The sequence below is a fragment of the Sinocyclocheilus anshuiensis genome, unplaced genomic scaffold, assembly GCF_001515605.1.
Source record: "Sinocyclocheilus anshuiensis isolate Anshui unplaced genomic scaffold, SAMN03320099.WGS_v1.1 scaffold940, whole genome shotgun sequence".
NCBI lineage: Eukaryota > Metazoa > Chordata > Actinopteri > Cypriniformes > Cyprinidae > Sinocyclocheilus > Sinocyclocheilus anshuiensis.
Window position 1 is genome coordinate 180,530 of NW_015549620.1, and position 26,495 is coordinate 207,024.

General features: G+C 36.8%; 3 protein-coding genes, 1 long non-coding RNA gene and 1 pseudogene across 10 annotated transcripts; 2 read left to right on the top strand and 3 right to left on the bottom strand.

The window, feature by feature from the left end:
- Positions 1-295: 295 nt before the first annotated feature.
- Positions 296-7,374, bottom strand: LOC107659396 (poly [ADP-ribose] polymerase 2-like; annotated as a pseudogene).
- A 38-nt stretch (positions 7,375-7,412) lies between these two features.
- mettl17 (methyltransferase like 17) lies at positions 7,413-12,508 on the top strand. 2 transcript variants are annotated; one of them, XM_016448316.1, is made up of 14 exons: positions 7,413-7,627; positions 9,040-9,178; positions 9,318-9,467; positions 9,567-9,654; positions 9,766-9,847; positions 9,926-9,999; positions 10,169-10,263; positions 10,345-10,415; positions 10,514-10,621; positions 11,411-11,479; positions 11,595-11,645; positions 11,758-11,850; positions 11,988-12,187; positions 12,322-12,508. In XM_016448316.1, exons 1-14 carry the CDS (start codon positions 7,544-7,546, stop codon positions 12,413-12,415), a joined length of 1,398 nt encoding a protein of 465 aa, XP_016303802.1. In that variant the 5' UTR covers positions 7,413-7,543; the 3' UTR covers positions 12,416-12,508. The 2 variants fall into 2 exon arrangements, with proteins under 2 accessions (XP_016303802.1, XP_016303803.1); XM_016448317.1 differs by having other exon boundaries at positions 10,169-10,260.
- Positions 12,509-17,141: 4,633 nt separating this feature from the next.
- Positions 17,142-20,807, bottom strand: LOC107659398 (epimerase family protein SDR39U1-like). 4 transcript variants are annotated; one of them, XM_016448322.1, is made up of 6 exons: positions 20,688-20,807; positions 19,152-19,265; positions 18,716-18,798; positions 18,484-18,605; positions 18,264-18,416; positions 17,142-17,823 (listed from the first exon to the last, which is right to left on the bottom strand). In XM_016448322.1, the coding sequence occupies exons 2-6, from the start codon at positions 19,206-19,208 to the stop codon at positions 17,396-17,398; spliced, it is 843 nt and encodes a 280-aa protein (XP_016303808.1). In that variant the 5' UTR covers positions 19,209-19,265; positions 20,688-20,807; the 3' UTR covers positions 17,142-17,395. The 4 variants fall into 4 exon arrangements, with proteins under 4 accessions (XP_016303808.1, XP_016303805.1, XP_016303807.1 ...); XM_016448319.1 differs by lacking the exon at positions 20,688-20,807 and adding an exon at positions 19,846-20,352 and having other exon boundaries at positions 19,159-19,265; XM_016448321.1 differs by lacking the exon at positions 20,688-20,807 and adding an exon at positions 19,846-20,352.
- Positions 20,380-21,647, top strand: LOC107659400 (uncharacterized). Of its 3 annotated transcripts, none has more exons than XR_001630904.1 (2): positions 20,380-20,712; positions 20,802-21,647. It is a non-coding gene; the product is annotated as an uncharacterized LOC107659400 (long non-coding RNA). The 3 variants fall into 3 exon arrangements; XR_001630905.1 differs by having other exon boundaries at positions 20,840-21,647; XR_001630906.1 differs by having other exon boundaries at positions 20,879-21,647.
- On the bottom strand, positions 21,392-25,783 carry LOC107659397 (leukotriene B4 receptor 1-like). Its single transcript, XM_016448318.1, has 5 exons — positions 25,485-25,783; positions 24,105-24,681; positions 22,732-22,932; positions 22,598-22,641; positions 21,392-22,508 (listed from the first exon to the last, which is right to left on the bottom strand). Exons 2-5 carry the CDS (start codon positions 24,660-24,662, stop codon positions 22,301-22,303), a joined length of 1,011 nt encoding a protein of 336 aa, XP_016303804.1. The 5' UTR covers positions 24,663-24,681; positions 25,485-25,783; the 3' UTR covers positions 21,392-22,300.
- Between the last annotated feature and the right edge of the window lie 712 nt (positions 25,784-26,495).

Consider the following 26,495-nt stretch of genomic DNA (forward strand, 5'->3'; position numbering starts at 1 on the left):
ACTCTAACCAAACACGAAACATGACTTTTCATAAAGGCTTATTTCTACAAGCATCATGTAAATACCTAATTTATCATCTTTTTCATCTTACACTCACTCCCCCCTTGGATTAATTTTGATGTACTGCTACTCATTTATGCTTAAGTGTCATATACATTCTACCAATAAATTATGCCATTCTACCATAAATTCTGTTGTTTGTATTTCACAAATTTGGACAAAAACTTAAAATCACATATAACACGGTATATGAGTAGAAAATATTATATTTCATTTTATTTTGATTAATAATTGCAATATTCCACTTATGTTGACAGAATTTACTCATCAATTTCAGATAGCTATTGAAGTTACAACAGACATTTACAGAACAATATGCTTGAGTCTCCATTTAATTTCATGAACACATGAGTTACATACTGTGTAAATATAGTGTAGGTCCTTCACCTCAGACTGTAAAAACTGTTCTAAATGTAAAGAATCCCCTTTGCCTCACCAGAGCGAAGAGAAATTAAACTGAACTCGAAGGAGGTACTTCATCTGTATCTGAGCAGGGTTATAAACTATGTACTCGTTATAAAGGAGGGTGTAACCTCCCTTCTGCCCCACCCCGGTCTTCACAGAGGGCCCCATGGTGTGGTCACACCATCCCTGAGAGAGAACGAGAAAACTCTTCAGTACAGCACTTATGACTCAGTCATGTAAAACATAGAAAAAGAAAATCTAAACGCGAACTCACAATGCAACATAGTTGTTTGAGTCGGGCGCAGTCTGCCCCAGGCCTTTTGTGCTATGTTTCCCAGAAGGCAGTTGGTCAGCATTGTAATCTGCATCCAAAAGTTCATTACTATTCCCAAGGGCAACCTGTGAACAAAATAAATCTCTGAAATTACTTTTCCTTTAACCAGTAGCTTTTAACCATTTTTAGCATTTATATCTCTAAAAATAACAGTTATATCTGTTTTTAACCAGCAATTTTTATTCAAATAAACCCCCTAAATAAATGCTGTCGTATCCAACTTTCTATTCATCAAAGTATCCTGAAAAAAGTATCATGCTTTCCACAAAAATATTAAGCAATTCTGGAAGTGGAAGCAGATAATTTAGATACAAAAAACCAACCTCACTCAGCAACAGGAGTCCTTGGTTGTTCTTCTGATTGGCAAAGCAGTAATTGGCACTTTTAGATGACATGTCTGCAAAATAGATCCCCTTACCAAACTTGAGGGGGGAGGAAAAGTTAAAAAAATGATTAGTTTGAATTGTTGTAGTCCATTGCTTTTACAAAGAATGTTGTAATGGCAGCAGCCATCTTGTAGGCAAAGATTTAACTCTAAATTTTCTATTGATATTATTTGTGTGATATCTCTTTGTCTCACCATGTATCCGGTCACCGGAGCCTCTGGAGGGGCCACTTGCAGCCCCTGACTCAGGATCCCCACCCAGTTCGAGAGACGAGAACCATGCCACAGGAGCATTCTAGCATCCACACACACAAAAACAACTTGTACTATCTGAAATAAGATTTTACATAGAGCATAACATAAGTGATAAAGTGTAACTGAGGAAGGTGGTTTGGTACTTGTTTTCCAGCTCAGAGTAGAAGTTGTCCTTCTCGTCCTCTCTCTCCAGAGCAAAGATGTCCAGAATGGTCATTGTGTAATCATGGGTGGGTGCATGAGTAGACTGAAGATATTTTTCTATAACCTTCACAAAGACAGACAGTTTGTGTTCTGGGATGTGCAAAACTAAATGTTTAAAAAGACCACCAAAAGTCCGCCATCCAAAATTCTACTATTAATGTTATACTGCACTTCAACGATAAAAGACATGTACCTTGTATTCATGGCTGTTAGAATCCAGTGGCTGCAGTCGACACTGTAGAGAGCGATACTGTCTGTCCAAAGGATTCTCATCGTTCTGAACACTAGACTGAACCATTTTCACTGCTATCTGGATGTCACTTAGAGCCTAAAAGACAGAAAACATGACTATAAACATAGAGCTCTATGAGAACGCCGTAAAAATAAACATAAATTGTCAATCACTTCTAATCATTGCAGCAGCAACTACAATGTCGCACCTCAAGCAAAGCGATTTTCTCCTTTAGCTCCTCCTCTGTGCGTATTATGGGGGGTGTCCGTAACCTTAAGGAAGATCAAGTAGTCAGGAAAAACAAAAATATACACACATTACATAGTGAATGTAAAATCACATTGTAGCCACACTATTTTTAAAAATGTAGGGTCGGAAAGATTTTTTTGTGATTTTGAAAAAAATAACTATGCTTGCCAAGTTTGCATTTATTTAATTCAAAATAAAAACAGAAATATTGTGAAATATTATTACAATTTAAAATAAATGTTTTCAATTTTAATATACTGTAATGTACACTGAACAAAATTATAAACGCAACACTTTTGTTTTTGCCCCCATTTTTCATGAGCTGAACTCAAAGGTCTAAGACTTTTTCTATGTACACAAAAGGCCTATTTCTCTCAAATATTGTTCACAAATCTGTCTAAATCTGTGTTAGTGAGCACTTCTCCTTTGCCGAGATAATCCATCCACCTCACAGGTGTGGCATATCAAGATTTATAATTTTGTTCAGTGTATATAATGTAATTTATTCCTGTAATAGAAAAGCTACATTTTCAGCAGCCATTACTCTAGTCTTCAGTGTCACATGATCCTTTAGAAATCATTTATATTATTATCTATGTGCTGCTTAATAGTTTTGTGGAAGCCATAATATATTTCCAGGATTCTTTATTGAATAGAAAGTTCGAAAGAACAGGATTTATTTGAAATAGAAAAAGTTTTTTAACATTATAAAGTCTTTAATGTCAATTTTGATCAATTTGATGTATCCTTGCTGAATAATAGTATTAATTTATTTAAAAAAAAATTTACTGACCCCAAACCTTTGAACGGTAGTGTAACTTACCCAAAGTCATGGGGGATACGAGTGTAAAACTGGTTGCACGCATCCATGAGTTCCTTATTACTCTTCTTTTTCTTTAAACACTCCTCTATCCTCTTCAAAGCGGCATAGCCAGCTCGAATTTGCTCTGTTGTTAGTTTTCCTTTAGCAAAAAATAAAATTATTTAATGGTTTTCATTTGTAATTGTGTCTCATAAAAATGTTCATGTTGTTTGGCTTGAATACATTCATCATCACTAAGAATCTGCAAGATTCATTCACACACACACACACCCGCCGAGTGGGGCTTTTTTGGTGTCAAACTTCATTTCTAGCACACACTCTTCCATGGCTTTGAGGTCACATATAAGCTCTAGGAGAGACCTTGCTGTTCAGTTGGCAGGGCTTTATTTGAGGAGGAGAGGATGCCACAGCCTTGTCCTTCTCCTGGTGAGAGGAAAAATTAGGTCTATATTTGACTACAATTAGGGATGAAACATAAATGCAATGCAGAGCAATGGATCATGTGGTATTGGGAGCAAAAATGTCTTTTTACCTTGTCTTCAGTGCTGTAGTCTACAAATACCATGTCATATTTCCCTGCAACGTTCTCAAAATTTGCTCGATGCTCCCACTCATTCTTGGTCTTGTCAAAGAATCTGCATATAAGCAGATTACAAGCAGATTCTTCCACTTATATCTTATACGAGTAAATAACATTAATAAGCAAAAAAAAGTCTTTGGCCTGAGCAAGATTCCCCCCACAGTTAGCCAAGCTGTTCTGTCCTACTTTACCCACTGAAGAGAAAAAAGAACAACAAGAACGAATGATGAAAAGTCATAATAATAAAAGTCAGACTGGTAAAGAGCATCTGAGGTGTTTCTGCACATACCTCGTCCCCACCTCATCCATACACTGTAGGATTTTGCATTGTCGTCCTGAAGCAGCTGAATCAGGTAATATTTATTGTTGTTGAACTGAAGATTAGTCTGTAACAGTTAAAAACCAAAGAAAAGATATCAAACAACGTCATATCCTGCACGTTATGTATTAATAAACACAACCATTCAAAAGTTTATGGTTAAGTTATTTTTTGAAAGAAAGATATTTTTATTCACAGAAAAAAAGACTTTTATTCAGCAAGGATGCATTACACTGATCAGAATTTACAGTTAAGCCATTTACAATTTTACAAAAGATTTCTATTTCATATAAATGCTGTTCTTTTGAACTTTCTATTCTTTAAAGAATCCTAAAAAGGAAGCACAGTTTCCACAAAAATACTAAGCAACTGTTTGCAACATTGCTACTAATAAGAAATGTTTCTTGAGCAGCAAATCAGCATATTATAATGATTTCCGAAGGACCATGTGACACTGAAGACTGGAGTAATGGCTGCTGAAAATTACTTTTGCCATCACAAGAATAAATTTAAATTTTTGAATATAACAACACAGATAACAGTCATTTTTAACTATAATAATTTTATAATAATTTTACAATATTACTGTTCTTATTTTTGATCAAATAAATGCATCCTTGGTAAGCATAAGAGACTTCCTTCATCGACCCCAAACTTTTGAACAGTATTGTAACATCTTCAATATTCACCTGATTCAGCAGGACATCATATACATCAGCCCCCTCACTGTAGACGTGGGCCTGTGAATAACCAAAGAAAAGAAATCTAATGAGAAGAATGCATTGAAGTAAACAAAGTCTGTATTTAGAAGAAAAGGGAAGTTTTAAAAGTGATTACACAACAGTCAAATACTGTACAGTAATTTCACTTCAAATGACCCTATAACACATTTAAGGTAATTACCTTTCCAATTTTAGCCTTGCATTCCGGATCAACTGGGGCTTTACCTTTCATAACCACTGTCTTCACAACCTCTTCTTCAAAACGAGGAAAAAACAACAACAGTCAATCTGAAACGTATGTACTTAACCTACGACGTGATGCATTTGTGAGTGAAAGTTATAAAAAATTTAAAAAACGTAGGACAGGACAAATTTTGTCCAATCGGAATGTGGAAAGTGGTCAATTTGACAGGTGATTGAAGGAGAGGGGTTGAAAAATAGACTTGTTCGGCATTGCTGGGAACGCCTACAAAAACGTCATAACCGTTTATGCCGAGGGGGAAAACAAACCATTCGAATTAACGCGCGGAGACCTTGTTAGGCGCTTGATCTTTACTTTTTGTGATGATTTCGATTGATTTTTGCTTGGTACAATGCCGAAAAGTTGCTGTGTGGCGTTTTGTACCTCTAATAAGTTAAAAAAACCTGATCTGACGATGTATATAACTGATACCCTGCAATGATCTGTCGTTAGTCCCGTCCCCCTGCACCGCAACCCAGTTCTGATGGGGCTTACTTACAGTAACCCTCCTTCGCATCGCAATCAAATAAATCTCACTCCCTGATATTTTGTGATGTCATAATCTATTAAAACATTTATTTCATATTATTATACGTCATATTATTACTTACGAAAATTAGCAATGGTATTACTATAGTAAAAGTATAGATACATATTTTCATGTTATCTTTATTTTACGGCATGTATTTGTGAAAATTATTAGGCAGCCGCAGCACACACCACATAGAATAACGCTGCGCATTTCAAGGCACTTCAGTGGACCTTTAATGTTACCTGTTTTGTCAATGTTAAAAAACTTTTTAATATATCAATAAGAAAGTATGGCAGGCTTTTACTCAAGTCTTTATCACTTTATTAAAATTAAGCAAAACAAAACGACAAATGTTTACTTTCACAAGCCGTCTCGTATAGGCTTGTAGTAGCCTAAGCTGTCTCTTGCTCAATTAGGTAACAAAAAATGTGGGGAAACGACACCTCTGGCCATTCTGTTGGGTCGTTTGTCCAGTCACAGATACCGTACGGACAGTCTGACCTAATACGGCTCAGTTTTTATGCATATGTTGCTCTGTCAAGCGGCAGAAATAATTTTATGTGGGCCATTCTGAGTCAACACCATGCTTTTCCAATGAGGGGGAAAGGACTGTTTTCCCCCACACCGACTCCGCCCACACAGCTATGACGCGACACCGATCAAGTCTATGAGAGGAATTGGTAACATCAGACAAAAAGAAAAGTCCAAGAAAGTTCATCTACCAAGGAAGCTTCACCTTCACTTTCCTTTTTAACAATGGGCTTGGCTTTTTCTGCTCTCTGATTCCTCCCTTCATTGCGTCTCTTCTTGGAAACCGGTTGCTCCTCTTCCTCCTCTTTCTCTTCTTTAATCTGAACAACACCTGCAGCTCCATTTTTGCCATTCAAAGCTTTTCCTTCGTTTGGATCTTCTGCAATATAATAAATAAGCAGCTATTAAATTTCTGTGACAGATACTGATGCAACATCAGACATGGGTATACACAGACATACCTGACTTCACTTTCTGAAAGCATTTTCACAAGATCCACTTCATAACCAGTTCCGAGCACCAGTGACACCAACTTTTCACCGGCCTGCTTTGCTGTATCCAGCTGGACACAGACCTTTGGAGGATATGGCTCCCACTCACCATCATCCCCCTTCCACTGCCAAACTGAAAATAATTAAATATTTAGATGATCATTATGTGAAATATGAATATCTAAAAATAAAACAGTGTCACACCTACATAGGGATGGGAAGATTCCCCGATTCGCTCGGTGTATCGGCATAAAAAGTTAACGATACGATGCATCGGTTTAAAAAGTGTGCATCGGCTACAAGTTGTCATTTATATCGCGATGTATCGTCGAGATGCGTATCGTATCGGCCTGAGTCATGAGATGCACATCCCTACACCTACACAATCAAAATGGTTTAGAGATTAAATACAATCAAACTGGTGTGGCTATGGATTTAACGTTACACATATTTAGTTGGGAAAGAAATGAGTGTGAATGTGCAATATTTGTCAGTCTTCAGTGCTTGACTAACATGCTTTAAATGCTTATTATGAAACTTTGAGCTGTTCTGGCATGTTCGCTGAGTGAATTCATACTTGTCTTCGCCTCTGAAGCTTCACTGCCTGAATCTGCCACAGGCTTGCCCCGACAACTCCTTGTTCGTCGCATGCTTTCCATAAAACAGCTGAAATGAGAGGAAACGTTTCCCGTACCGACATATTACGTAATGTTAAGTATGACATAAACTGAGTTATTCAGAAACGTGGTGATGGACTACTCATATCATTTGAGTTTCTATCTACTTCCTCATCCCATAACCATGGATATTGCGTCAAAACACTTCAATGCTTGAAGTGAAGCATGAAGAGAAATGCTTCAGCATAACATAAGTGAGAGCCACACTTTTTTATATCACTACAATTTAAATAATCACACGATTTAAAAGGTTTTCAGCACCTACCTAAGATTTAAGATCTCTACTTCAGTGTACTGAATGGCGCGAAAAGTATATTAGCGCGGACCTGTTGTCTAGGAACGAACTGAGCTTTGAGTTTGTTTCTAGTCGGATTTATTTTGAAGTCGTATTGCCGACGACCACATGAGCATGCGGTCATACAGTGACTGATGCATGCAGAGTGACTGTAATCGGTGTTAATTTAATGAAATATCTCATTTGTTCTTGAATTTGATAATCGTGAATGAACATGTATTTATTAGGCAGCCGAATGTATGTTAAATGTTCAAGATGCTATGTGGCTTTATGTTTAAAAGAAGCGCAACGGGTGAGTATATCTGTCATAACTGTTATTTACAGAATAAAAGTAAAAGAGCGGAGGGAGAGTAGTCTGAATTGGGTTCTAGCATCTTGTACTAGCTTACACATTGAACTCATTCGCCAGCCGCGAGTGTTTCCAAGTCAGCGGGGATCGCATCAGTTGATTTGCTGAAACTGGGCGAATATCAACGTCTTGTGCGAGAACACCGCGCTGTGACCCATGATGGCTGTGCGCTCGCTCATCTGTTCAGATGATGTCCTGCGAGGACAGCGATTGGCTCTTGTCTCAGACCTTCCCCGAGGGGGTTGATTGAGTGATTAGCACCCTGTTTGTGACCTCTACAGTAAGCTTCCTACCGCTGCGATTTAGATGATGAAGTGTCATACATTATATACCGCGCAAGCCAAGCTATTCATTTAGACGACGGTGAGGAATATAGTAAGTAGTTTGTTTTTTTTAAATCCTTCTTTGGCCGACTAAAATTGTTCCTTGAGAAAAGGTATTTTTTGACGAAATGTGTTGTTCAAACGAGTTAAACAGTCAAATAATTTGAGAACGAGAACATGTTAATTGTTGCGCAGTGATTGGCTAAACTTGTGATTTAAAAAAAATACTGTTAGTGATTATTCTTTAATTCATCATTGTCATATTTGGATAGTCTCTAACACATAAATATTGAAATATACCTCATGAAATCAAAATTGACATTTCAGAGTGCTGCAGCACTCTATTTTTACATTCTTAAAAAAATTCCTTTTCAAGTATAGGTCTCTGCTATACACTAGGGGTGCAGCCCAATCAATTATGGGTGTTTCCTAATCTGTGGGCATTTTACAACTGCTTTACCTGATTTGCTCTCACCCACTGTGGCTAGGTTTTTGGGATGGGGTTAGGGGTGGACCTTCATGATTTTATCCAGTCGGATAAGCGGTTAATATATGCCTACTGATTGGGAAGCACCCCTTTAGTTTGGCAGAGACTCGTAGGTCAACCTTATTCCAGAGAAATGACTTTTCTTCTTGGCAACCAAGAGTCAACTTTCTCGTTACTTAAAATGCTTACTTCAAATTTACAACAACAACAACAAAAACTCTTATTTCAGCTAGTTGTCAAGGAAATATTTCTCCAATTTAGTTTAACTCAGTGTGCTAAATAACTAAACCTGAACTAAAAATTAATAAAACTGACACAAAACAACAAAATGACTCAAATTAAAATGAAAATAGAAAATAATATAAATGTTTAAATAAATCTAATCAGTGATACTAAAATAAAACGGCCCTCCAATCACCTGCAATATAGATACCATCCAATCAATTTCTGTCATAAATATGTCACATTGTGGAAGTAAAATTGATCACAAATGTTGTTGACATGAGTAATTGTAGAATTTACATTCTATCTTACTGATTTTAAAGTGTCAGAGCTCTGCGGCACCTCTGGAACAGGCCGACTTCTTAAAAGGTGCTCCTCATAGAAAGCACCCAGGTGTGACAAACCTCAAAACAGTGCGCCTGCCAGAGCAACTGCAGGGAGCAGCTCAATCTGTCTTAAAAAGTGAGTAAACATTGATCCACCAGTCTAAAGTTTTAGTGTTTTGAGCATTCAAATCGGTCTGTGTTCTGAAATGCACATATCAGTCCCTGTAGTGATATAGTGTGTAAATGCTCTTTATACGCCTTTATTTGATATGTAGGTGCAGAGGTAAAAAGTCTGACTGAAAGGGCACATAAGCTGTCCAGCTTCCTTTGGAGCAGGAAACGGGCAATAGAAAGCTCTCAACTCAGGGAAAAAGCCATCCTTCTTGAGAAGAAATTTTTGGAGCAAGAGAGGGATATCCATACAGGTGAGTTAAAGATGGAGGAGAGATGTTATAAAAAGGTCAAACACAGTGACTGTGCACTGAAGACTGTAAATAAAATTTACAATTAAATGTTTCCTTTAGATGCCATTGACCACAAACTAGAGGCTCGAATAAGTAAGAGAGTATTATCTGAACTGAGAAGAACAACATACCACAGGACTCCCCTAAGGTACAAATGCATAATCTGTTTAAAATATTTTTCATAGAATGGGAATGTGAGGTTTTGTGTATTACTTGATAACTCAACATTGATTTCTCTGCTGTGCTGTCATGTTTCAAGGTACGATGAAGATCTTGGGTTGGTGTATATGGCTGCTAGGCTAGCAGGTGGTTATGCAGCTGTACTCAGAGCATTAAATGAGGTATTTAATACACATCATCAAACGTTTCTCTTTGCAATTGTTCAAAAACATATACAATCTCTTTAATATACATCTTAGATAAAGAAGAGAGATCCTTTGTTTGTACCATATTCTCTCCTGGACTTTGGATCAGGACTTGGAACATGTACTTGGTAAGTATGACTTAGATATGAATATTTTAAATATTATTAAGTGAAACGAACACAAAGGGTTATAAATATTGAAGATATTGATTGATTTCAGTGGCATTAATTTACTTGCTTTCAAAGATGCATGTTTCAAGATTAGTGAATTTATACTATATTTGATTCTTTAACTCAGGGCATCACACACACTCTGGGGAGACTCTCTGAAGGAGTATGTTTGTGTAGACAGCTCTGGAGACATGAACACCTTGGCAGAACAGCTTCTTAGTGGTAAAAACATTCAGTAGAACTTTTAAACACAGTGTTATACAAACAGATCTACTGACAAAAATGTGTATTTGTATTAAACAGGGGGCAGTGAGGTGGATAATCCAGTGATCAAACAAGTATATTTCCGCCAGTTCCTCCCTGTTTCTCCTACGGTATCTTCAGCTGCCATCCTTAATTGTTTTTATTTGCCCAACTTATACATTGCTTTTAACACAACTGAAAAAAAAGTATATATATTTTTTTCCCACAGGTGCAGTTTGATCTTGTGATAGCCGCTTTCTCTTTGTCAGAACTGACCACTTTGGATGAGCGTTTGAACGTTATTTTCACACTTTGGAGGAAAACCAACTCCTACCTTGTGAGTGATGATGCTTGATTTATTAACGATTAAACTAATATCTTAAATCATAGGATTGTGATCTTAAAAGTAGATTTTCATACACAACATCTTGCTGTGTAGTTATTGTTATAGGGGATAGTTCACCCAAAAATTAAAATGTTGTCATCATTTACTCACCCTTAAGCTGTTCCAAACCTGTATGTTAACACAAAAGAAGATATTTTGAAGAAAATATTGGTAACCAAACAGTTGATGGTAGCCATTGACTTCATAGTATGGAAAAAAAATACTATGGAAGTCAATGGCTACCATCAACTGTTTTGTTCAAAATATCTTCTTTTGAGTTCAGCTGAAGAAAGAAATTTATGCAGGTCTGGAACAACTTAATGGTTAGTAAATGATAACAAAGATTTTGGATGAACTATCCCTTTAACTAAAACGATTTAACAAGAAAATAAAGCTTAAATCAAATAAAATATATGTTTTAGATTAAAATAAAATAAGTATTAGATAAAATACCTAAACTTAAAAAACTTAAACCAAAATTAAAAATGTTGCCTTGACAACTAAATTAAAATAAGTTGAAGTTGAAGTACTAAAATAAAAAAACTAAAACGGAAATAAAAATAAAAAGCTAAATAAAACTAAAATAAAAATGCCAAAAGCACATAACAAAATTACTAAAACTTTAATAATATCTACTTTAATAATAATAATAATAATAATAACTACTATAGTATTATATAAATAACACTGCTATCTGGGAGAATGACTGTTTCCTAATGCAGTTCTTGGTACTTTGTAAAGGTATTGGTGGAGAATGGAACCAAGGATGGCCATCAAATCCTTATGGAGGCCAGAGACATTATACTAAAGGTGTGATTTGAGATTTTTTTTCACTCAAATATTGCTGACATGACTTTCTGTTTGAAGTTGTAGTGGTAGAACATCTTTCAGAAATTTCTCACAAACCTTTTCTCTATGACTATAGAGAGAAGAAGAGGTAAAACATGACTTGAGGAGACCATCTATGTTTGCCCCTGTGCGTTAAAAAATCATCACTAAAACCATCTTTATTTATTCCATTAATATGATAGATTCATTTTTGATGTCTTAAACTGACATCATCATCTGCTCTGTTTCATTTTGGACAGTGCACTCATGAGCTGCCTTGTCCCAAGCTGATCAAGCAACCTGTAGTACCTTGTAACTTCACCCAGTTCTACTATTCTCTGCCCTTAACTAGGGTAAGTTCACAACAAGTGTTCAAACATTTGACTTTCGAATCGTGACATTCACCAGGAATAAGTCCATTTCTGTACTGTAGTTGTCATGACAATCAATCATATTGTATATTTCTCTCCCCATGAATCAATCATTACAGCACCAAGAAAGGCAGCAGGAGAAGTTCAGTTACCTGATTATATCCAGGTCTGCTGAGGAGAAGGCGCAGAAGTCTGAGCACTGGGACATGACCAGACTGATCGCACAAGTCCATCGCCGACCCAGACATGTGCAGTGTCAGCTCTGTTGCGCCAATGGAGAACTCAAACAGCTTGCTGTAACGGCCCGTCGTCATGGAAAGTATGTAATGCTTTCATTTAATAGATCTCTATTTGCATTTTCAGTGAATAACCTCTACCTGTATTACCACTAATAGGCTATGCATTCACAGATCAAACTGGTTTTAACAATAATTTCATTGCCTGTTTTAACAGGGACATGTACAGATGTGCTCGTAGTAGTGACTGGGGAGATCTGCTGCCTATGTTTCATGCAGAAGACGACACTAACAATGATGAGATGCAATGAGACCTACTACGATAATCTGTTAATGCAGTGTGTGTGGATAACAGTTGGATTTTTGTAATGTGTATTTCCAAATACAGCAGTTCATCTATGCAACCTGATTGTGTTTTGCTATTTCACTGAACCCAGTGCTCTTTATTCACCAATATCAAAGCCCAAAATCCAAATCTGGTAAAGGTTAATATAGTTCTAAATACATTCTATTAAAAAAAAACATTCTATTATTTTTGGTAACACTTTACAATAAGGTTCTGTAAGGATTAAAGAAACTCAGATACTTTGATCTCCTGAGAAACAGACAATACAAACATACACGGGCATCTTCGAGACACCCCACAGAGTGGAGGTGCAGGAAACGCCTCTCTCACATATGCATCAGTCTGAAAAGACCGAACACGCAAGAAACCTTCATCCACCACTGAATACCTTCCTTGGGCCAAGTGCGTGGGCCTTACAGTTCCATTTGTTAACATTAGTTAACTGCATTAGTTAACATGAACACACAATAAAAATAATAATAAAAAAAACTTCTAAAGCATTTATAAGTTTATGTTCTTAGTTTATGTTCATTTCAACATTCACTAATACATTATTAAAAATAAAAAGTTGTATCAGTTAATATTATTTAATGGAACTGAGCTACCAATGAACAGTTGTATTTTTACTAACTAACGTACAGATTAATAAATATGGTAACAAATGTATTTCTCATTGGTATTTAATGTTAGTTATTAAATTAATCAGTGTTAACTAATAATCCTTATTGTAAGGTGTTACCATTAAATTTCACCAGCAATTACATTTTGGAATATATTACATTATGCAGTTATGTATTTTATTAGGAAAATACCAATTATAATACCAAGACAAAAAGACAATACCAGTCTGTCCTCTGCATCAGTAACTGTCTGGTTTGGCTCAGCTACCAAATCAGACATCAGAAGACTCCAAAGGATAGTTCAGACTGCTGAGAGGACTATTGATGCTCCACTGCCCACCCTTCAAGAACTGTATACATCTAGAGTGAGAAAAAAGACTCAGAAAATTCTCTGAACCTCTCACATCCACAGGAGCACTTCTATGGTTTCTGGGCCCCTTAAACAGCATATTGAATTGGGCCCCCTCAAATCACATTCTCTCAGGGCCCTTTGAATCTTCCTAAACTCCCCTCCTACCCTCCACCCCCAAGCCACCTTCTCTTTTAAATTTTGCTATCTGGTCAGCATTACAGAGCTTTGGCCACCAGAACAGCCAGAAACAAGAAAAGGTTTCTTCCCCCAAACAATTTCATGACCAGTTAAATGCCCCAGGTTCTCCCCACTGTGCAATAAAATACCCTACTTCTTATTCCATTCCCTGTTAATTCTGTTTGTATATAGCACACTTCTACATACAAATTGGACTATTTTGTTTATTTGTATATATACATATACAGTGCCTTGCAAAAGTATTCATACCCCTTCATTTTTTTTCACATTTTATGTTGCTGCCTTATGTTAAACTGCTTTCAATTACTTTTTTTCCCATATCAATCTACACTCCATACACCATATTGGTAAAGCAAAAAACTGGTTTTTAACATCTTTGCAAATTTATTAAAAATAAAAAACTTAAATGATTCCATTTCATAAGTACTCATACCCTTATCTGGGACAGTTGAAATTTAGCTCAGGAGCATTCATATTGCTTGTAGATATCACTACACTTCAAGTGAAGTTAACCAGTGGCAAATTCAATTGAATGGGTATAATTTGGAAAGGCACACACGTCTTAATTAAAGGTCTAACAGCTGATAATGCATATCAGAGCAAAAATCAAGCCCTGAGGTCAAAAGAACTGCCTGTAGAGCTCAGAAACAGGTTTGCATCAAGCCACACATCTGGGGAAGAGTTCAGGAAAAAATTCTGCTTCATTGAAGGGTCACAGAAGCATGTAGTCTCTGTTACCCTTAATGGAAGAAGTTTGAAACAACCAGGTCTCTTCCTAGAGCTGGCCTCCTGGCCAAACTAAGCAATCGATGGAGAAGGGCTTTGGTTAGACTGGTGACCAAGAAGCTGATGGTCATTCTAGTTGAGCTCCATGATCATATATGCTGATGGGAGAAACTTACAGAAGGACAAACATCACTGCAACACTCCACCGATCTGTGCTTTATGTCGGAGTGGCCAAACTCAATCCTCTCTTCAGTGAAGACGCATGAAAACACACTTGGAATTTGAAAAAAGGACCTAAAGGACCCTCAGACTGTGAGAAACGATATTATCTGGTCTGATGAACCTCAATTCCAAGCATCATGTTTGAAGGAAACCAGCTCTGCTCATCACCTGCAGAGTACCATCCCAAAAGTAAAGTGTGCTGGTACCAGCCTCATGCTGTGGGGCTGTTTTTCAGCGGCAGGGACTGAGGGACTCATCAGAGTAGAAGAAAAGCTCAATGCACCAAAATATAGAGATAGCCTTAATGAGGTGCTTCAGCTAAATATTTAGTTAAGGGTATGAATACTTATGTCATGTACTTATTTCAGTTTTTTTATTTTTAATACATTTACGAAGTTGTAACAATTCTGGTTTTGCTTTGTCAGTATGGTGTATGGAGTGTAGATTGATGTGGAAAAAAGTAATTTAAAGCAGTTTAACATAAGGCAGCAACGTAACAAAACGTGAAAAAAAATTAAGGGGTATGAATACTTTCGCAAGGCACTGTATGTATCTTATTTACTTTTTATTTTACTGTGTACCGTTGCTCTCTTGCTGTGCACTGGAAGTTTCTTCATTCACCAAGACAAATTAATTGTGTCTGTGAACATACTTGGCAATACATTTCTTTCTGATTTCTTACATTTTCTAAATTATTTAAAATAATACTTGAACATTTTGGAACAAACAAAAACACTGAAAACATGTAATGTTATAAAATCTTTTTGAAATTTATGGAAGTGATTTTTTTGGTCTGGCAGCTAATGTGAATAATGTGACTATCTTAACTTGTGACTATCCTATTTTATTAAAAAATAAAATAAATAAATAAATAAATAAGGGAAACTGTATATTTACATTCCATGTCTGATGATTATTATATATGTATAATGATTATAAAAAAAAACAAACATTTAAAATAGTTCTACATAGTGTGTACTATGTTACACCACCTGACATGTCAACGTCCCCAAAGTATTTCTCGAGTATTTTCGTGTAAGTTAATTAGTTGGGTGTCTCGTAGGGGCCTCGTAGGGGCCCCTCTCTGAACAAGGCCTGAACAATCGTCGTAACCTTCTCATTATAGGGGTATATAGTAAATATAGCTAAAAGGCAGTAAAGGAGCGGACGGAGAGTAGTCTGAATTGGGTTCTAGCATCTTGTACTAGCTTACACATTGAACTCATTCGCCAGCCGCGAGTGTTTCCAAGTCAGCGGGGATCGCATCAGTTGATCTGCTGCAACCTCGCGAACATCAACGTCTCGTGCGAGAACACCGCGCTGTGACCCATGATGCCTGTGCGCTCGCTCATCTGTTCAGATGATGTCCTGCGAGGACAGCGATTGGCTCTTGTCTCAGACCTTCCCCGAGGTGATTGGAAGAGTGACGAGCACCCAGCACGTGACCTCTACAGTAAGCTTCCATCCGCTCCGGAATGTGATGTAAGCTGCGTCTCTTTATTTAGCCTCGCCACTGAACAACTCTTTACAATGACGGTAAATCATTTAGATGATGGGAAGTAAAACAAATTTAAAACATATATTAGTAAAACATTTCGGCTCAGCTTCGTTTCTCAGATAATTGTTTGTTTGTTAGTTAAAATATTGAACACTAATCTCGACCGAGCGTTCAGGGTGTTTATGTAAATGAACTCGCAGTGATTGGGTAGTTGATGCGTGACGTCCATTAACTTTTTTTTTTTTATAAACATGCGTCATGTATATCAATTCAAAGCGAAAGCTGTATGTTTTCAGAATTATATTTTGGAATATAAAAATATTACATTATGAAATTATCTATTTTATTAAGAAAGCACTATTCACACAAGCAGAAATTGGCTATTTGCAAACAAAATTTATTACATGTTCTAAATGATTTAAAGTGATAAACCATTTGGAACAAACTAAATAAAAAAATAAGGGAAGCTGTACATTTAAATTTTTCACAATTTTTTAAACACCTTGCTAGTTTTTGTTTTAAACCCCATGTCTTAATAGCTCCATGCATAATAATTATAAAATAATTTTAAAAGTTTTCAATACTTTTACATGGATTATACTATATTACACCACCAGCTTCACAAATATTTCAGGAGTATTTTCATATATGTGCAGTATTTTGGAAGAGTAAAACGTTCCACTACCAGTTCCAGTTTTTACTTTTGTGCTGTATATGAACAAGATTCGTTTTGAGGTTAGCAAGTTTTTATTATTATTTTGGCCATATTTCTATAGTTTTACAGCAATTAGTAATGTGATACATCACTTAAAAAGCTTAATAAGTATATCTAACATTAAACAGTTGGTGTAAGTAAGCTAATTGTGTCCATATATAGATTTTATCATGTGTTGATGTGCATTTGTTCTAAATGTAGTGTTTAAAGAAAAATATGCAAATGTTCCATGTAGAGGATGACCCCATGGCTCAGACAGATGAGCCAAATATAGCCACTCAAAGTCGTGAGAGACATAACATCTGCTATGATTATATAATGATGGATTATACCACAGATACCACAGCTGGACTAAATAATTTTCATATAAACATTTATTTACAAATGAAGTACTCATTTTGAACGCACAGATAAATATAATTCTTAAGGGGGACAGACAAAGGAGCTGAGAACAATGTGTCTTTCTGAGAATGTACATTAAATCAAGCAAGTACAAGCAAGATTTATTTTTTATATGCTTAATTTTAATTTAAAATGTATATATTATAAGAAATATACTGCACTTGTATGCTTAAAAAAATCTCCTCAGGTCTCTTCTCTGTTTTGAATTATTGCTAATATCCAACAATTTCTTTTAAAGCAGAAGTAAGATCTGGGTATTGAAACTCAAAGCCAGACTCAAGGGTTTTCTTGGGCACCACTTTCTGGCCTTGTGTGAGGATAACAGCTCTCTCAGAACCGAGGAAGACATCCAAGAAAAAGCCAGGCACAGGGAAGATAGTAGGTCTTTTTAGAGTCCTGCCCAATGCCTTAGTGAATTCAAAATTGGTATTCAATGAAGGGGAAACTCCATTAAATACATCTGGCTCTGTGGATGGTGGTCCTTCTTTGGGCTCCAAGGCATGGGCGATGATGCCAGCAAGGTCTGACACATGGATCCAAGGGAAGGGCTGTCGTCCTGAGCCAAGCGTCCCACCCAGGCCAAGCCAGAAGGGAATCAACATCTGTTTCATGGCGCCACCGTCACGCCCTAACACTGCACCTGAGGGTGAGTGGAAGAAAGTACAAAATTACACTTCTGTTCAAAAGTTAGGAATCAGTCCGTTTTTTTTCTGTTGTTGAGTCTCTTATGATCACAAACACTCTTATGATCGCTGTTTTACTTACAGCGATGGCGCCGCAGACGGCAGCCTCAGTGTTTGGCTCTCCAGTGTTTGTATTGTTTTTGTTAGTTTTTCCTGTTTTTTGTTTCTCAAACACGATCAGTTTTACCATGGCAATAAAGCTCATTCTGATTCTGATTCTGATCACAAAGGCGTTTGATCAAAGATACAGTAAAAACAGTAATATTGTGAAATATTATTACAATATAAAATAATTGTTTTCTATTTTAACAAATTTTGAAATGCAATTTATTACATTATATTTTGTTATATTGCAGGTGAGATCTAGCACTCTGCCGAGACATTTGTTTATATTAACCTGGTCTGATGATCACTTGTCTTGTTTTCTTAGCGCTGTTTTCAGGAAGTTGCCCTGCGGCCTCCCACTCTTTCACCAAACGAGACAGGAGGTCAAATGGTGTCCAGTCGCTCTCCTCAGTGTATTGGGTTTGAAGACAAGGTTTATAACATGCTGAAAACAGAACAAAAGCGATATATATATTGTCTAGCTTGCTAAAAAAAAAACACCCCTTATTTACCTACTCCTGTAACAAGCACCCATGAATGTGGTGGAGTGGGTGAAGCAGCAATGGCTTGGGCAAGAATTTTGGTTGTGTTTACTCGGCTGGAGAACAGATCCTTTTTGTAACTTTTATTCCACCTAGAGAAAATATTATGATATTAATATAACCATACTAAAGTGAAGATCAGTGAATCATTATTTGAATGTAATTATTCATATACACTGTCACTAAGAAAAAAAATCCTTACCATCTTAAAGGATTCATAATATTCTCCCCTGCTAGATTCACAGCGCTGTCACATGGTGGGAGGCCTCCTGACTCTACATCAGCCTGTTGAAACAGGTAAATATGTCAGTTACCAAAATGCAACATTTGGCTTGTCAACCGCCATTAAATCGTACAAGAAGAAGAAGAAGAAAATGCAACATTTAGATTTAACTTTATCTGTAAAAGGTATTTTAACATCATACATTCATGAATGACTCCAGAGCTGGGCCTTACGAAGCAATTAATTATTACTATGATGTTGAATAACACTGTAATCAGGTTCATATCAAGTTTGCATTACTTTGGCTTGTATTTAAAAGCAAATATAGATTAACTGCTGATTTATGCACAGATGCAAAAATCAAAAGTAAAAGTCGACTTCAATGCATATCAATACAATCTTCAATGTAATTTACCCCATACCCATGATATTTTTCCTGGGCCAGGCTGCCTGGATATAATTGTGATTTCATGACCTTTGCTTTTCAGCAAACCTGTCAGTTCACGACCCACAAACCCTGATCCTCCGCCTAATGGGAGTTGGAAAGTGAGAAAAATAAAGCATTATTAATTTTACAATCAAACAGAACCAATGCGGTAAAACATAAAAGGCCTGGTTGGGGGCGGGAAGCAACATGATGATATTATATTTACAGTATAGCAAGTAGTATATGGAGTGTAGATTTCTTTTTCCATACTGTACAGCAATGTGGATCGATTCAAAATGTGTTTAAAAGTGCTTTAAAAATGAATGTTCTTGTTATGGTATATGACATTTTTACATCATAATACATGGCGTCTGCAGCCAATCCCGCGCACGTGTAGTCGCGCATGCGCTGTTAAAGCACTTACGAAACAGATCACCTCAAGAAAAATCACATTCTCATTTATACAGTAACTGATAAATGAAGGCAGTCATGCCATAAGAACAAGATCACATGCGTTCAAAGAAGGTGACAGGATATTTTAATACATTTAATGCATATTTTAATATAACAGAGCTATGTTTATACTGCAAGAGGCTCTCAGTGTTACACTCAAAATGAGCTATTTTGTTACGATATCATGCCGTGACAACGCGAAAATGAATATAAGTGATATAACAGTTACCTATTACAACTCTCATTGTGCTTGCAAAATACAGTCCGTTTGGTTTATCCCGACAACTTGCAGAAATCCACTTCTTTTACGTCTTTCTACCAGCGAAGGTTAAACCAATGAGAGTGTCGTATGTTTACCGCGTGATCGACGCAAACTGGAACGTAACCGCAGCCATGTTGATAAGGACGCCAGGTGACCTTCTTTCAACTGTAAATTATCAGTATTATTGTACTTAACTGTTTAAATGTATCAGTGGTACTGCATATTAATTAGCAATATGGTATAAAAATATGATATAATACACTTTATTAACACACTTTTTGTAATAATTGTCTTAATACAACCTTTTGTAATTTATTGGGCATTCATTATGCCTACCACTGTATTAAATGCACCATGCTATGTCTGCTGATAATTAATACAACATTAAAATTAATCAAAGCTTTCACATACATAAGTCACGTAGTGTCTGACTGAATTTGTTGAGTTCACGTTGATCCAGTTAATAATAATTTGTGGAGATGGGGGTGCCGCAACCGGGAGTGCTTTTCCCCCCGGTAGAAACACGTGGTTATTAGGCGATAAATACGGCCTCATGCCATAATCACATTTTTTCTGCTGGCGACGTTCAATGGAGTAGGAACGTTAGTTGGTTTTGAATGCCGTTTTAGTTGTATTAGTATTTCAGAACCTGTGTAATTAGATTGTTAGTTTATATCGTTTTTAGATATATTGAAAATGTAAGCTTTTAGACAAAAAGGAAGTGGATAAGTTTCTGCTGTTCACGGCATCCTCTGACTGTAAAATGTAAATAATTATAAATCAAAAGGACATGGTTTTTGCAATCATACCGCTGTGATGGATCCGTTGAATTCTGTAAGTTCAATCTTTTATTCCTATTTCAGAGTAATACTGAAAGCTAATGCGTTTTAAATGAGAGGTTTTGTTGGTTGCTGAATTGGCAGGTGCATCTGCTTTGCTAACTAGCCTACGTTACATTCAGATGCCTCGTGTTATAAGCCCGGCTGTATCATTACTGTAGCGTCTTTATCCTGAATCGAGTCCGCCGCTGCTCAGCCCAGACATGATGATTTTGCAGTCCGTGTTTCACCTGACTAATGATTACAAACCTACTGCACTGACTGGTTAAAGTTGCGGAATAAATCGGTGCGATGGCTTCGTTTCCCTCGGAATTCATTCTGATATGCTGTACTTCTGTTTATTTTTACAGAGACACGCGTTTATGGAAATGAGGTGAGTTCAAATCTCGTGTGCCTCCGAGTAAGCGTCTTCCGCTGAGGTGATGAATTGCATGTAGTCCGTGTTTCTGATAGCCAGTGATTATTAACATGCTCTGATTAAAGTGCTCGGGGTGAAAACGAACCCCAGTTTAGTATGTTGTTTTTTTTTCTTCTAACATCTCCACAAATATTCTGCAGGAACCTCAACTTTTGAAAGCAGGAAAGTGTTGACCAAGGTATGCTTTATGTATTTCGTTCTGATAGGAGTAAATCCAAACTATGAAGTAACTACCTTTTATCTAATGTCTGTGTTGTATTAATTCCTATTCTCTTTTCTTTTTTTTTTATTTAGGGGTTTACTTCATGTGAACTGACTTTCTACTATGGATTTGAATGAGGTCCACTGGCCTTTTATTTTACTAGAGATATAACCCAATTATGGTACAGAAGATTAAAGTACATAATTGTGTTCTGTAGTATGGTTTGTCCATGCTTGCTTGCCATCTTGTTACTCTAAAAGATGCCAGCAATATATGTCAGTGAGGATTTGAAACTGCTACAATAAATTCTTTAAAATATGTCTGATTCATGGTGAGACTTGTGTACTAGTGAATTTTTAGTCAAATATAAAGAGATTAGGTGCTAAAATCCTTTTATGTGTGACCGAGTAAGTTATGCATATTCATATTTAATTGGGTTTTAAACCGTTTTAGACATTTTTCAACAAGTGCAGAAGGGTTTGATTACTGCATATGAATTTGTACTGCCAAAATTGAATGCGCAATATGACTAAAATGTGAGCATTTGCTAGTGAATTAATTCATCTTTTTAAACGGTTTAAGGTTTAAAGCAATCTTTGTACAACTATTTACAATAGGTAATGCGAAGATTATATTAAATATACACCCAAGTCCAGATAATCCAGGAATTAATGTATAACGTTAATACAATCTTCAAATTGGGGAAAGGGGGGGGGGTAGTTCTGTATGAACAGTTTACAAACTTGAAGGTTGATTTTTAAAATGAAAGCAAGCTGCATAAATGCATTCTCGTAATGGAATTGTCAATTGATAAATGTAAGAACTCTGTAGGTCTTTATGCTGTCTTTTTAGGTGAAATTGTTGACCTGTTTATTCTCTACCGTATCAGTCACAATTCAAACGGATTTAAAAAATAATTTATTGTCCAAGATTCGTTTTTATGTATCTGTGCTCCTATGAGGTTTAGAGCCTGATGACATCTCTGTTCTGACGGCCTCTCCGTGCACCATAGTCCAGGACAGTGCCCTCAAAGAGTCTGGCCATGAATGCCAGGCCATCAGCTTTGATGTAGGAGCGTCCAGCAAAGGCGTAGAGGACAGGATTGGCACAACTACTGATAAAAGCCAGAGCGGATGTAACAGCACGGCTCGACTGCCAGATGTCATCCAGTCTGAGGATAGATAGAGCATGTGGTTACTTTGGTTCTGTTGACTTTTTGAGAAATATCTGTGGGCTATTTAAAATCTTCAGTTCATTTACTTCTTTTTGAGCGGTGATTCCTTTGGCATAAGAGCTGCTACCACCTGACCAGAAGACAAATGATAATTCATACTTTGTGCTCATGAAGATTTGGAAAAAGATTACCAAAAAGAAATAGAAATTAAACGACTGACTTGCACTATATTAATACTGTGGTAAGGAAGCCAAAAAATGCAGAACGTCACAATAATAGCTTGAATAAGGTTTTCGCTTCGTATCCATCTCTTGAACATGGTCTGTCTGAGGCGGTGAAGGATACGCACATAACTGCTGACAATGATCACATATGGCACCAGGAAGCCCACCACTGTCTCAAGTGTGTACTGAAATACCACCTAATCATAAAAGACAATTATGTATGAATTATAAAATTATGTAAGGGATAAACAGTCAGCTGTTCATTATCAGAAAATAGTCAGTTTGATCTCCCGAAGGGGTTTGTATTGTTATAGTTATAACCTACTATTGTGTATTATAGTTCAGCAGAGATGTCCAATCCTGCTCCTAGAGGGCCACTGTGCTGCAGAGTTTAGCTCCAACCCTTATTAGAAACTTCCAGGCAGGTGTGTTGAGGCAAGTTGGAGCTCAGCTCTGCAGGACAGTGGCCCTCCAGGACTGAGTTTGGACACCCATGTAGTACAGTAATAATACTAGTGAAGTCATCCGAGGCGGTTTTCAATATAATTGGTAACTGAAGCCAAGTTGGTGCCAGTTGTGTTTATATTAGTGGATCTCAGTCTTTTTAACTTAAAGGCCCCAATTGTCCAACATAACATTCAAAGTCCCCTTATATAAGCTATAATTATTACTTCAGTGTTTAATTATGATATTTTCAATAACGAACTGGGAGTGTCAAAATATATCAATAATCAAGCCATAAAACTGTATATTCTTTAATAAAACAATATAATAATAATAATCACATTTTGGAAATAGGAATTGAAATGGTTAATACAAATATTTTTCAAAATACCTAAATAGTTTATACCTTGATTTTTTTAAAACAGTTTAATGAAGTTAAATTATTTTAATATGATTTAAGGGGTAATCATTCACTCCCTCTCATGGCATTCCAAACTTATATGCACACAAAGAAAGATATTTTGAAGAACGTTGTTTGCCAAACAGTTTCCAGAATTTCCATTGCATGTTTTGTCCATATAAGGAAAGTTCAGGGATCACCGCAAATGTTCGGTTACCAACATTCTTCAAAATATCTTCTTTTTTGTTCTGCAAAAGAGAGCATGTCAGATTTGGAATGGTATGAGGGTGAGTAAATAATGACAGAATATTAATTTTTGAGTCCCTTTAATAATTTTCAGTCATCCTGTGGCCCCCCTTAGTAGTTTGCTGAGGCCCTCTAGTGGGCCCCGGCCCCTCTTTGAGTACCACTGGTTATATGAAACAAGAGCAAATCTGTGGTGTGATATGAGAAATATGAAGTATAATGCTGAGCAGTTTGATATACAGTGTTATTCTCAAGTATTAATGGAGCATAGAAACTCACATGCTTTTGATGAGTTGCGCACACAGTGCGTTCCTTCCCATTGTCATTCTTAATTTCTTCTCTGAATATCAAAGCAGGAAGTGCCAAAAGAAATACAACAATCCACAGGCCACCAAGCACAAGTAATACTGTCCGTCTACGAGTGCAGGCAGTCAAGTATGTGGGCCACATCACTGCCACTAGTCTGTGTAGACTCATCAGCGTAATGATCATAATAGAAGCATACATGTTTGTATTGCACAAGTAAAAAAGCAGCTTGCACATGACACTTCCAAATATCCAGCTCTGCTTGGCTAGGTATATTATAAAGAAAATTGTCAGACACATCAGACAACCGTCTGCACAAGCCAGGTTGAGGATGAGCAGGGTGGTGACGGAGCGTTTGCGGGCACGTGCTAGGATGCTCCATATAATGAAGAAGTTTCCAGGAACGCCCAGAAGGAAGACAATGCTGAGGATGAGGGCCCCAAAGGTAACAGAGATATTGTTACTCACAATGCTCTCATCCTCGGAATGGTTGGACATGTTTAAGGAGGTGTTCCCATTATCTGATCCCATCAGGAAGACGTCAGAAAAACTGGTGGAATCAGAAATCACAGGTTATCCAATTGGTGTATTCCAAATGACGTATTATGAATTATTGAAGATTTTTCCTTTTATAATATTTCCTTCAGAGGCAAATAAAGTATGAGCCAGTATCAAGGATGGGCTCTCAGCGACCATGTAAATATTGCAATTCTGCCAGTAATCTGCCATCAATGAAAAAAAAAAAAAAACCTTGGAAACAACATGCTACAACTTGCTGTGTGATCTTGAGCTCAACTACTAGGAACGCTACTGCTGTTTTATCCACTGATCACATTCTCACGCTGACCCTCATCTGGAAAGAAACCGTTCTATAATTATGCAAATATATACGTACTTATTTTATTTTATTGCAGCAATTGTCAAGAAAAGAATACCATATATAAAGTCAAGTTAAAAGAACAAAGCAAGGAATTTCATGAAATAGAATACGTAGGGTAGTTGCAAAATGAGCAGTAGTGAACCTATCAGTATTGTAATCCCTACAGTGCAAGAAGATAAGATTGTCCAGTTTGCAATGCTGTCACTAAAGTTGTCCCTGATTGTGCACAATGCTGACCTCAGAGCTTCAAAGATGTGTGAAATTGAGAAACTGGACAGAGTTGCATCAACAGAGAGTGGCCACAAAGGACAAACTGGAGATGGAAAAATGGGCAGATTATGAGAAATAACTGGAAGGACTGTCATGTATTTCTATAAGGATGGCTTTATTAAAATGAGAAAACTGGGAAATGATGAAAGAGAAAAATAAAGGAAAAAAAGGAACAGAATCAAAGAGCATTTCTTGTAACTTACCAATACACTTGATTAGATCTGAATGGCTGAACTGTATTCCCCCTGAAGTGACCAGATGGACCTGGTTAGGTTGTGTGGTCTCCAAGTTGATCTCTCTTTTTCTTTCCCTGTCTCAGATAAACTTTTAAATAGCTTCTTCTAACTTTTGTAAATTCTTGTTTTTCCGTGATCTCACTCTATGAAATTTTATATACTATAGCAATCAAACACACTTACTGTATACTTATAAATGTCCAACTGCTTCTTTCTGTCACTAAACTGCTAGTTTCATGTTCATGTTCGTATTTACTCCACCCCCCATCCTTTCTCCTCCCTAATATTTCAACACAACAATTTCTCCGTCTTTTTTCTTTAACAAGAAAAAAACTTTTAACCTGCAGGCTGCAGCATGCAGGGAGAATGCGGGAAGGAGTGGGTGAGGTGTATGACACAGTTCCACACCTCAGCACCTACACACTTTCTTGAACCTGCTCTTACCAGCTTTAACTTATCTGATAGTTCTTTATCATAGATTACTATACAACTTTCTCTGTTTATTTAAGGAATAGTTGAATATTCTAGCATCACTTACTCACCGGCGTGTTCCCTGACTTTCTTTCCTCTGTGGAACACTGCAGGAGAAACTTAGAAATAGAAGAATGTTTTTTTCTATATAGTAATGAATGGGGATGGGTAGGCCTATACTGTTATAGGCTCCCAAATTACAAAAAGAAAAAAAATAAAGGATAAAAGTATCATAAATAAAAGTGATTCATAATCCATCCACCTCACAGGTGTGGCATATCAAGATGCTGATTAGACAGCATGATTATTGCCAGGTGTGCCTTAGGCTGGCCACAATAAAAGGCCACTCTAAAATGTGCAGTTTTATCACACAGCACAATGCCACAGATGTCGCAAGTTTTGAGGAAGCGTGCAATTGGCATGCTGACTGCAGGAATGTCCACCAGAGCTGTTGCCCGTGAATTGAATGTTCATTTCTCTACCATAAGCCGTCTCCAAAGGCGTTTC

Bases quoted from the DNA above. Each gene is read 5' to 3' on its own strand.
- mettl17 (XM_016448316.1), top strand. From the start codon at position 7,544: ATGAACATGTATTTATTAGGCAGCCGAATGTATGTTAAATGTTCAAGA. The intron at 11,646-11,757 runs GTGCGTTAAAAA...CATTTTGGACAG, and splicing joins GACCATCTATGTTTGCCCCT to TGCACTCATGAGCTGCCTTG. The intron at 12,188-12,321 runs GTATGTAATGCT...CTGTTTTAACAG, and splicing joins ACGGCCCGTCGTCATGGAAA to GGACATGTACAGATGTGCTC.
- LOC107659398 (XM_016448319.1), bottom strand. The intron at 18,606-18,715 runs GTAAGGATTTTT...TATTTTCTCTAG, and splicing joins ATTATGAATCCTTTAAGATG to GTGGAATAAAAGTTACAAAA. The intron at 18,417-18,483 runs GTAAATAAGGGG...TTCTGTTTTCAG, and splicing joins GGTGCTTGTTACAGGAGTAG to CATGTTATAAACCTTGTCTT.
- LOC107659397 (XM_016448318.1), bottom strand. From the start codon at position 24,662: ATGGGATCAGATAATGGGAACACCTCCTTAAACATGTCCAACCATTCC. The intron at 22,933-24,104 runs GTGAGTTTCTAT...TTTTATGATTAG, and splicing joins GCGCAACTCATCAAAAGCAT to GTGGTATTTCAGTACACACT. The intron at 22,509-22,597 runs GTAAATGAACTG...ATCTATCCTCAG, and splicing joins GAATCACCGCTCAAAAAGAA to ACTGGATGACATCTGGCAGT.